Genomic DNA, 12543 nt, shown 5'->3' with positions numbered 1-12543 from the left:
AACCATAATGATGGCCTATAATTAATCACAAAAGTTTTGAGTTCGATTTTTTGGTGCATTTTTGCCATCAAAGTTAGCGGAAATGCAAGTCCCAGCACGACATAGATTACACCTCGTAAATTAAGGAATAATCTGAGGAGGACATTTGTAATTTACTCGAAAGGATATGAATTTTTTTTTTTTTTTTTTCTAATAGTGTTCATAACTGATAACTCTATAAACCATTACTTTAAACTGAAAAGTAAGAGACCAAATATATTAATGATCAATCGATTCAATCTTGTTATAAATCATTAGTGGTGGTGATGGTGGTGTTCTTCATCAATGCAGCTTGAAGGAAGTCTTCCATGGCTTCGACAGAAGAACCTCTGAAACCTTGTTCGTTTCTTGTTGCTTCTTCAATCATCTTCTTTATTTCAGATGCTTTCTTCCTCATCTCCCTCCCTTTCCCATCCTCACTCATCACCTCCTCTATCGTCTCCCTCAAATCCTCACTCCTTATCTCAAAATTAGTTCCTCTTGCCACCTCCACACATACCTCTGCAATCTCCACCATCATCTTCGCATTATAGAACTGCTCCGCCGCCATCGGCCACCCCAGCAACGGCACTCCACGGCTTAACGATTCCAGCACTGAATTCCACCCACAGTGACTCATAAACGCCCCTACAGATTGATGAGACAATATCTCAACCTGGGGTGCCCATTTTTCTACTATAAGTCCTCTGTGCTCCTCCTCTGTCTGTTTCTTGAAGTTTTCCGGCAGCCACTCCTCTGCTCTGAACTCGGTGTTTATGTCGAACCCCAGCGGCGGCCGGACTACCCATATGAAGTTTTTCTTGCTTTTATCTAAAGCTTTGGCCAGTTGCATCATCTGGGATGCAGTGATGGTGTTTTGTGATCCGAAAGAGATGTATAAAACAGAGGCTGGTGGCATTGAGTTTAGAAATTGTAGACATGAATTTGTTTCGATTCTGCCATTTTTTCCGGTCCGAGCTCCACCACTTACGGATAAGTCTATTGGGCCAATTGCCCAAACCGGTCGACTGAATTTTCTTCTGAAATACGATAAACCGACTTTGTCGAGGTCTTCTACTGTGTTAAACAAGAACCCATCGGAATTCCCCCATGCTGGGAGGTTCTGTTTCTGGAATTTCGACCAAGGGTCATCGCCGGTGGCGGCTACCAGGCTTGGAGTTAACTGGGTCACTTGCAGTTTACCAGCTTCTGGAAAATCCGGCAAAGTGAACTCGCCGGAATCGGAATGTTTGTGTGCCAAATTGATCCAAGACGAGAAGTAACACGCTAATCCAAACCCACCAGATCCACTGAAGATGACATGGAAAATCCCGAACTCATGGGTTACCGCCGCCGACCACCCAAAGAAAAAATCGGCCACCACACAAAGCGGCGGAGTTCCAGCGTCAACCAATCCAGAGAGGATATTTCTGAAGGCTGGTTTAAGAGAAGTGGAGGCGACAAGGAGATCGCAGATCTGGTATGGAGGGAGAGAATCGGTGTTCTCAGAGTTGGGAGGGAGGCCATGGTCGGAGGAGTTGAAGGGGACTTCAAGGAGGCGAACGGCGGAGGTGGGCGGAAGAACACGGCGGAGATTGGCGATGTTGAGTGGGGTGTTTATGAAGGTGATCTGATAGCCCTTTTGTTCCAGTTGAAGAGATAAAGATAAGAACGGGATGATATGGCCTTGTGCCATGAAAGGGAACATAATGATATTGTTATTATTGCCCGCCATTGAAGAAGCTTTTTTTGATTCAGAAGAGTGTTGATGGTGATGAATTATAAGGCCGAAGAAATTTCTATCTAAACCCGGTAAACGCTAGAAACGACCTATTTCATTTCTTAGACCACACAACTTTCTCTTTTTCACATTTGAACATTGGAAAAAAAAAAAAATTTGTTCTCAGTCAACGAGATTATACTTTTTAAGCAAAATTCAACTCTATGATTAACTTAATCAGTTAATTGGGAAAATATTTCGGATTATACAAAATTTGGTCAAATAGAAACCAAGTATTGCTTTGACGTTTTCGGTTATACGTCATAGACATTCACTAGCAACAAATATCTAAATACAAAAAGGTATATGATATTTAAAATGTCTTTTGCTTCGTCATACATGTTTGTTTCTCTTTCCGTGCAAAATTAAGCATATCAGTGCTATGTTTTCAATATTTATGTGATATTTGCTTATATGTTGTGATTGTGGTTGCTTACTTGCTTACCTTTGTAAAAATGTTTGGTAGGTTATGTTATAAAATATCATAGAATGTAACATAATAAAAATACGTTTATACTAGAAGGAGAACGCGTCGATCATTTTCTTTTGCAATTTAGTTGCTTTAAAACGAGTTCATGAGGCTCTTATCTTCATTTTATTATTAATATAATAAGTTGTTTTAAAGGGGATTCACGATGCGCTATGATGCAGTTTAAAATTGAAAATGCAAACAAGCTTTAAACGACATTAATATGTATACGTACAGACCGTTTATGTGTTTGATAGATGAGCTTTTCAACTTTATACTTTTTTGTTTCTAATCTTACAGTTTAATCATTTCTAAATTCTATACGACTTTTTCCAAGTTAAATCGGTATATTAGGTTTAACGGTATGGGTGCGGTCTGAGACCGCACTTCATGCCACATGGACATGGAACACCGCTCCCAGACCGCAGTCTGGTACGGTTTCGGCCGCAGTGCGGCTAGGAACTACCGTGCAATGTGATGATTGGTCATTTATGTTTGACTGCTTTTGACCGTTGAATGGTCTTTAATGGTTTTTTTTTTAAATTTACTACACACACACACACACACACACACACACACACACATATATATATATATATATATATATATATATATATATATATATATATATATATATCTTCTCTTCTAATAAAAACCTCTTTACACATGCAACATTTCATTGTCTAAGCCTATGTTTTGCCACGTGTAATATTTTGGTTAATATATTTTGATGTTTTCCCGCCCATCTACTATCCTCTAAAATAGGCTATATATCAATTTAATTTAATCATATTTGCAGTAAATAGCAAAAAATCAGGAATCTGTTAATCTTCAATTGTCTTCAACCTAATATTTGCAGTAAATACCAAAAAATCAAGATCGAAATTTGAAATCAACAATCATCGCCTTATTCTCTTTGTTTTCGTCTCCCACTACGTCCTCCGTCTCTTCTGATACACCCATTAATTTACTCTCTCCCCATCTCTCTGAAAACTCTAGAAATTCGACTGTGTCATCACCTTTTAGAGTTCGGAGTTTCCAATTGGACCATCGCAAGTTCGCAACCTCACGACCCAATCATTGCATCGGCATATCGTGACACACATTGTCGCAGCCCCACCACGACACCCCTACCGTCACATACGTGAAACATCATGTAGGTTTTTTCTGTTTTACTTTTCCCGAATTTCGATTAAAATTCTTCATCTAGGGAACATAGAATTTATAACAGAAAAGGAGATGGACTCATCTATTCCCATAGTTGATTGTTCTTGGTTCCACCTAACAAAAATATGTATTAATGCACAAAATCGTAGTTGTGACGATATTGGGTTTGATTTTGTGCAAATGTTTTAACCATAATCTTTCATTGGTAATTCAATATCTATAAATGTTCTTTTAAAGTGTTATATGTTATATATGTATTTTATTCATCAACTAAATTAAAGCAATTTGCTTTAGGTCAAAAAGTCAAATTAATGTTGCAAAAGAAATGTTTACACAGGTTCATGAAGTTGTTTTGCCATGCTTGTGGTGGAAAAATAAAATTAGGCAATTATTTAGAAATATTTCATTCTTTGTGGTATCGCAGGTTTAAAACTTGCAAGAGGAAGTGTTTTTAAGCCTCTTTTACGGTCTCTCTCTTACTCTAACAAATTGGGATTTTAAGAGTTGAAACAATTTCATGGCCTTTGGGGGTTTTCAAGTAAGCGGCCTTATATTTATAATCAAAAAAGTTTTTTTTATTTGAATTTTTGTTTAATTGAAGAGTATATATTCCTTTTGGAAACAAAAATAGATCCTTTATCCTCCATATAATAAACAATATCATGTTAGTAATCCTTCTTGAATCGTTACTTCTGAATGTATATTTTCCGAAAATGCCCTTGAAGTTAATAGCTAAAGGTCTCCTGGCTCGGCTCCTCCATTGCCCAATACCCAACATTTGTCCTTAAGCTACTCAAGCTACTCAACCATGAAGTGTCTTTGATATTTATTTTTTTATGGATCCTGTTTCTATGATGATAAAATTTATTATAGATATAGTATCTTTTTTAAATTTATATTGTAATTCATGAGCTGTAATTGGTGAAACATTGCAGACAAGAGATCGACATGACGGTGATCCAACAACACATTTGCAATAATGAACCACCACTTGCCCCAAAGGTATGAACGATATCTAATATATTGGTATTTTTTATTTTCAGTTTTCCCTCTACCAATGAGTGTGACGGTGATCCAACAACACATTTGCAATAATGAACCACCACTTGCCCCAAAGGTATGAACGATATCTAATATATTGGTATTTTTTATTTTCAGTTTTCCCTCTACCAATGAGTGTTTAGAGGTATGAATGATCTATTGCACACACATATACACACAAAGTATATGCTTCTGTTGTATATTAGTGTGTGGCTATGACAATGTGTATACGTGTGAAAAATAGGAACAATATTTATATTTCTTTCATTTAGCCCAATTAGGGGCTAAGTGCAAGAAATATAAATGTACTTTCCGTTACATCAGTTTCTTGGTGCCTTTTTTATAACTAAGATGTTATATTACTTGTACTATGAAATCCAACCAAGACAATAGAAAATAGGATGCTATAACACCTTATGTTTGAAAGTAAGATGCTATAAGTCCTAACCTATAGTTCGGATATATGGTGGGACAAGTAACAGACTATATTGGTCTAAATGAAATGAATAGCCATTACTTTTATTTACTTTCATTTCATAACACTCTACTTTTCTTTCTTTATATCACTACATCTTTTGCGTATTAAAGCATTATGCTTTGAATATATAATGTTATAATTGGGTAGCTTTTTTAAAGTATAATGACCTAATAAAATAACATTTGAAAGCACAATCCTATAATTTAGTAAATCATAAAATATGGTGTTGTAATAGAATGGAGTATGGTTCTGTGAGTTTTGTTTCTTTCGTGTGGCATCATGTTAACATTTTGGTGTTGTTTTCATTTCCTACAGGTCCAAGAGCTTCTTAAATTGTTTAACTGTCACATGGACCCTAGAAGCCTTTTTAGTATGTTGTTGCATTCGGACCCCACATTGGCATGTGTATTATTGTGATTGTCTTAATTTAATGAAGTCGTTCTCTCTCCAAATACTTCTGTTTTGTCTATTAGACAACAAAGATTTATTTTTTTCTTCATATTACCGGTTAGTTGTGGGTTCATCTCTGCTACATACTCTTTGATTTGCTATAGTTGCTTTTAGTATTTTAATATTGTTTACTTTTATTCGTTAAAGTCGATTTATAATTATAGTACTTATTACTTCTTTGTGTTTGTGTATCTTCTGTAGTAATGACATATATGAACTATGATAGATTTATATCATTGTAAACTGCATATTAGTTATGTGGTAAATAATTTCCTAAGCTCTTAAAAAACTGAAAATAAAGGTTATTGAAATATGCCAATTTCATTAATATGTAATGGTGTATTTGAAGCCTAAAGACTTTTGTTCAATAATTAGTTTTTTCAACCAATTATTAGAACAGTCATATTATCTAATCGACAAAGTTTATGACCATAAAAATTAAGTCTCAAAGGTGTATTTACATGTATATAACTTAAATCATTTCAATCAAAAAAATATATTATTGTAATCATAGTTAATATAATACTTATTTATGATATTTTGAAGATTAAAGAAAATATTGAGTGATAATTTAATCCTAATATGTTTTAAGCAAATACTTCAAAGTACTTAATTATATAGAATTACATTATTATTTTGTGTAAAATAAATTTCTTTTTTATCAAGTCGTGATACATAAGATCAAGTATCCTTCAATACAACCTACTTATCATTTTGATGAACATGAAGTTGTTTGATAAAACAAGATTTGGTTCAATGACATTTAAAATAATAAGTACGAATTTGAGCAAATTTTCTAGGAATGTTTGAATAATTGTGTAAGATAATTTTATAGAATTTTTCTGTTGTTTTGATGCATTCATGTTTCTTTAACACTTCAACAATGTGGCAAAAAAGGACAAATGTTTATGTAACACTTCAACAACATGGTAAAAAAAAGACATGTAAAAAATTAATTACCGCTTGGAAAGTATTTATGTAAATAAAACTAATCATTTATATCCGCATTGCACGAGTTATTTTCAATTTGAAAATATAAAGTTTCAATAGAATTTTTCCAATTTGATCGGAGTTATTTTAATTTGTAATTTAATTTTTTCAATTTGTGCTCATGTATGTTTCTTATATTTTCTTGCCTATTAGATTTTATATTTTATTTTACCACATGATTATTATTATATCATTAATATTTAAAGAATATAGTTTTATATTTTGAAACTATTTTACATATTAATTAAAACACACAATGATAGACTTTCGGACAAAACATCAAATTATATATAAAAACAACTATTTGCATATGTATGATGAATGATTACGATTTTTATAATATCTATTTTGTTTATAATAGCCAACCACCCGTGTAGTACACAGGTTATAACCTAGTATATATATATATATATATATATATATATTACCAATCTACACAACTTTTTATCATATCTCTACTCCTTTTCTCTATTTTTATTTGAAAAATATCATCTTCCAAACAATCTAGCAAAGAAAAAACACCCGTCAGAAATACCAACACCCCAGTACTTTCGTTTGATCAACCGATTTTCTCACCTCCGTATTACCACTACGATAGTATGTTTCCGTATTTTCCATAATGATCAGGGCAACCACAACCACAACCACAACCCGACTCGGATTTTAATCCATTTGATTTTTTGTCACAACCCGAGTTTGTTCAACAAACACAAACACAACCAGAAACGGTTGTTTCTGATTCTGAACCGGAATTCGTTACAGAAACTCAGCCCACTCGAGCAGCGACTAAAAGAAAACAGAAGACGGAGGCTAGATGTTGGGAACCTTTGGAAGCGTTAGTGTTGGCACAATCTTGGATCGATATTTCAGAAGACGCGACGGTTGGAAAAGACCAAAAGCATGACCGCTTTTGGATTCACGTTTTACACAGGTTCCATAAAGGAATGAACCGTGGAGAATACCGTTCAAAACATCAAGTGTACTCCAAATGGGGGAAGATGAACAAGGAAGTCATGTTGTTTAATGACTTGTGGAACAACATGAAATGTCAATGGAAAAGTGGAGAAAGCGATGAAGTCATTTTGAAGAAAGCATTGAAAGTGTATCAAAAAGAAAATCTGAAGGCTTTCAAGTTTCTTGAAGTTTGGAATTTTTTGAAAAATAACAGGAAATAGTTGAGTAGCAAATCATCTAACCAATATATCGATAGTGGGTCAAAACGAAGCAGAATATCTGAGTCCGACCACACTGCATCAGATACTCGTGTTCAATTTGACCTGAACGAAGATGAACCTGTTCCAGTCTCACCACCTTCCCGACCATTGGGAAGAGACAAATCGAAAAGCAAAGGCAAAGGCAAAGTGTCGACTTCAGATGATTTGAAAGAAATGGGAACTGACATGAAGGGTATAAAAGACAGAATGAACAAGATTTTAAAAATTGCTTCTGAAAGAGAGCTTTGGAAACAAAAGGAGAGCGACATGCGAATACTCGTGATGGACACGTCCAATATGACCGGGGCCAAGCTTGAAGTGGTTTTGGCGATGAAGGAGGAAGTGAAAAACCGTTACATCAATCGTGGCTAATTTTTATTTTTATTTTTTTCAAGTTTTTAATGGTTTCTTCTATGTTTTTTTTAAGTTGTAGGTTTTATGTTTCTACTTTGTTTTTCTAAATTTTTAGTTTTTTTTTTAATTAAGTAATGTATGGTATTCGTATTTTTAATTAATGAAATATTATGTTTTTAAAATTATGTTTTTTTATTAAAAAAATAAGTTTTATTAAATTAAAATAGTTAACAAAAAAACAAACAAAAAAATAACAAAAAAATAAAATATAAGTAAAACTGTGGCACCACACCCTTGGTGTGGCAAGAAACCACACTTAAGTGGTAAAAAGTGATATGGCGCTTACGTGGCGGGAGAGGAAGTGCGGCTTCGGTGGCACCACTTCCTCCATCCTTATAACTTCTATGAAGTAAGGGAGTTTATTTTTCTCAAAGTGGTACTTTTGACAATTTTCTAAGAGTAAAATACAGTTTTGGTTCCTATGGTTTGGTTAAATTCATATATTCATTTTAATTTTTGAAAATTTGACAAAATGTATCCTTATTGTTTAAAGAAATTACATTGTATATAAAAATACCATTTGATCCTTATTTTTATATATTTCTTTTTCTTATATATATATATATATATATATATATATATATATATATATATATATATATATGGAAAAGTTCAATAGAGAACCATAATTATTGGTTTTTCAAGGAACCAAATTTCTTTTTCAATTTCTAGAGCTTATTCTTTATCGAAAAAATATCTAAATTCATATGTTAACATTCTGAATGTGAAAAATATTATTCGGATTCACCGTGTGAATCCGGATTTACGTTGAGAATTTTCAAAAATTCACATTGTGAATTTGACGTAAAAAAAATCGAATTTGATATCATTAAAAAAAGGATAAAAAGTTATGAATTTCTGTATTTTTAGTTTTTTTTTTTTTTTTTTTGATAAAAAATAAGTTGCAAAAGTTGCAAAAAAATTGGATCATTGGTTAATTATAGTTCTATATTGAACCTCCCTATATATATATATATATATATATATATATATATATATATATATATATATATATATATATATATATATATATATATAATTGTTTAATTTTTTTATGTTTTGCCGCTTATATTTTATTTTATTTATTTATATTTTTTATGATTTATATATATTTTTTAAATTTTATTCAAATATATTTTTAATGTTTTTTATATTTTGGTCATTTATATTTTCTTGACGTTTTATTTGAATAATTTTTCTAGTTTTTTTTATTTTTTGATGTTTTGTTCAAGTATATCATTTAACACATATAAGGTATATAATTTTTTATTTTAATGGAGTTATTGTATAGGGTAACCCAAATTTAAAACGAATGTCAATGACTTCAAATTAATTTTTTTTAGTTTATAATTTTTTTTATATTTCGTTCCGAATGGAAAATGCTAATCAGAATTCATATACCCAAAAACACATGTGTCAATGTTTTCGAGATCATTTTTTTATTTTTTTATAGAGAGAGAGAGAGAGAGAGAGAGAGAGAGAGAGAGAGAGAGCAACATGAAGGAGAGGTATCTCGATGATGAGGATTAATTTGTAGAGTACACTCAGTATTATAAAAAGAACAAGAAATAGAAAGAAATTTGAAGAGACGTGCAAAGAGAAAGACAAAGACTAACAAAGCTTCAAGACACAGCTAAAGACCTAAAGCTGAGAGTGTTCGGTACGGGTCCAAACGAGATGCAACGCGGGTGAGGTGGCAGCCCTCAACGGCGTTACGACGAGAAGCACACCTCCCCCCAATCTCGTTATGTTGATTTTCGTTGCCCTGGAAACGAATTGTAACACATAAAAGGAATGAAAAAAAAAAAGTAACCGTTGTTATTAGACCGTTTTCAAACGGTCAAATATTAAAAAGAAAAAAAAAACAACTTACCTCTTTATATATATATATATATATATATATATATATATATATATATATATATATATATATATATGTGTGTGTAGGTTCAAATGTTTTTCACATCTATTGTGTGCTAGAATGCACCATTAGGAATTAAGTATTAATTATATGTATATTAAATGTTATCCATGCCTATAACTCATTTATATGGAAACGAATTAAATTCGTCATTAATGTCAACAATAATATTCTTTCAGAATAAATTCATATCTAGAAGAATAAGAGTGTATTCCAGCAGAATGAAAGTGTACTTTTAGTAGAATACACTCTCGTTCTTTATATTCAATAAAACTTTATTGTATTTTAAGTGAGTGAACCCTAAAATAAAATATGAACTCATATATAAAACCTAGATGTGAATTCATTCTGAAAGAATGTTATTGATTACATTAATGACGGATTTAATTAGTTTCCAAGAAAATCATAATTATGGATATCATTTAATATGCATATAATTATGGAAATCATTTAATATCTATATTTATTTAATTAAATAATTATTTAATTTACTAAATTCTTATTTGTGCAATCTAGCACACAATAAATGTAAAAAACAAAATAACCTAACCATATATATATATATATATATATATATATATATATATATATATATATATATATATATATATATATATATATATATATACTTTATTTCAAAATTTTATAAACATTTCTCTCATTCTCTCTATATCTTAGAAACATATTTTCTTAAAATTTCAAAAAATGGAGCAAAACCCAAACACCCCCCTCCATCATCAAACCCAAACACAACCTTGCCTCTCGGATTTGCAGGGTATGAAAATTATTTTAACTTTTTGTCATCTCAAGGTTCACCACAAATACCATACCAAGGTGCCGCTTTCAATCCCGTTTCACCGCCACTGCAATTTCCCAACTCACCTTACATTCAACAAAATCAATTTGGTCAAAACCCAAATTTACAACAAAATATTTTCTCTACTTTTGGTTTGATGCAACAAACAACCAATCAACCGTTACCTACAACACAACCATCAGTTCAATTGGAAGCTGGAAGTAGTAAGAAAGGGAAAGGGAAAAGAAAATCAAAAGAGAAATCAATAGCAGTAGAAACAGAAATGCAGACGTTCCACAATGGTGGACATCGGAGGAGGAATACGCTTTGACGGCGGATTGGTGTGCTACTTCAAAAAACGAACTTCGCGGAAATGGAATGAAAAAATGAGCTTATTGGGGGGCGGTGCTCGACAAGTTTCACGCTATTTTAAAGAAAATTTTGTATCGCAACAACATGTTGAGCAGCAAATGGGGTTTGATAATTAAGCGGTGCAACAAATTCAACGGTATTTACAACCGACTTGAGGCGCAACAACAAAGCGGAAGCAACGACTTCGATTTGTTCAAATCTGCTAAGGAACAATATCGGATCGAAATGGATCATGTTTTCGACTTTGAAAAATCATTGGAATTGTTGCGAGTGGATCCAAAGTGGAATAAAACGCCTACATCGTCGGAGGTTCAATCCAAACGGTCTCGCAATTCTAGCTTGATCGACGTGTCGGACGCACGGACTAACATCGAACTAAACGCCGATGACGATGAGATCCTGGATGATATCCCCACCACAAAGACCGTCCGGACGCGACAAAGCGAGGCGCGCTGCAAGACATGCGGAGGAAGTGGAGACGAGAGCAAAAGATGCGGCGGAAATGAGAGCCAAATTCGACGAGCATAATTTATTAATAAAAGAAAAAAATGAGTTGAAACGTCGTCATTTGGAGTTCCTGGAAAGGCAGGCACGGGAGAAGCAGGAATAAAAAGAAAAGGTACTAATGACACATCAGTTGTCAATTCTTCGGACAAGCGAGGAGGGTTTAGCGTCTGCTGATCTAGCGGTGCTACAAGCGATGTAGGAACAAATTAGGAAAAAAAAATTTGGGTTAATTAAGATTGGTGTGGTTTTAGTAGTAATTTGAATGGTATTTTAGTTATTAATTTAGGTTTAAAATTATGTTTTTTTAATTGTAATCGGAATTTTAGATTTTAAATATTATGTCTTTTTTTTTGTTCTTAAAATTATATGTTTTATAAAAAAATATATTAGTTATTAAAAAAACACAAAAAGAAAAAAAAAAACGAAAGCCAAAAAAAAAGTAAAAAAAAAAAACGAAATGGTAAAAAAAAATTACAAAAATTAAAATATTTATTTTCAAAAAGTTAGTGTTGCATCTTATTGCATTTTGTTGCCCATTTCTTCAATTGGTGTCATAACATCATTTGCTTAGGTGGCATGGGAGATGGCACGACTAGTTAGTTTCACTATTTAGCCATCAAATAAAAGTGTCTTCAGGGAAGTTACTTGTTGGTGGAGCAACTAGTTAGGTGTTTGTGGGAACGATTGCAAAATATGCATTCTCTCGGTGTCCAAAAAAAAGTAATTGCCATTAGTTGTCCTACAAACCACCTAGCAAATTACCCTTCTACCCCATTAAGCTCTCAATCGCTTAAACATCTCCCATTGACTAAGTTTTCAATTTATGTCGGTTTGCATTCCACTCAAAATACCTGTGGATTTTCCACCTTGGCATCTCCATGACATCATATTGTGTGGTGATTTTTCTCCAAATGTGTAGCAGTAAA

The 12543-nt window shown here is 32.7% G+C and overlaps 1 protein-coding gene and 1 long non-coding RNA gene across 2 annotated transcripts; one reads left to right on the top strand and one right to left on the bottom strand.

The window, feature by feature from the left end:
* Positions 1-228: 228 nt before the first annotated feature.
* On the bottom strand, positions 229-1866 carry LOC145032464 (UDP-Glycosyltransferase superfamily protein). The gene has a single exon (XM_078981281.1). The coding sequence runs from the start codon at positions 1751-1753 to the stop codon at positions 284-286; it is 1470 nt and encodes a 489-aa protein (XP_078837407.1). The 5' UTR covers positions 1754-1866; the 3' UTR covers positions 229-283.
* Positions 1867-3858: 1992 nt separating this feature from the next.
* LOC145029285 (uncharacterized) lies at positions 3859-5348 on the top strand. Its single transcript, XR_013676454.1, has 3 exons — positions 3859-3972; positions 4370-4436; positions 5269-5348. It is a non-coding gene; the product is annotated as an uncharacterized LOC145029285 (long non-coding RNA).
* The last annotated feature ends 7195 nt before the right edge of the window (positions 5349-12543 follow it).

The sequence above is a fragment of the Lactuca saligna genome, chromosome 2 (assembly GCF_052625555.1).
Source record: "Lactuca saligna cultivar CGN05327 chromosome 2, ASM5262555v1, whole genome shotgun sequence".
NCBI lineage: Eukaryota > Viridiplantae > Streptophyta > Magnoliopsida > Asterales > Asteraceae > Lactuca > Lactuca saligna.
Note: the sequence above shows the minus strand (reverse complement) of the source record. Positions and strands in the feature narration are given on the sequence as shown.

Excerpts from the sequence above, each read along its gene's own strand:
- LOC145032464 (XM_078981281.1), bottom strand. The coding sequence starts at position 1,753 with ATGGCGGGCAATAATAACAATATCATTATGTTCCCTTTCATGGCACAA.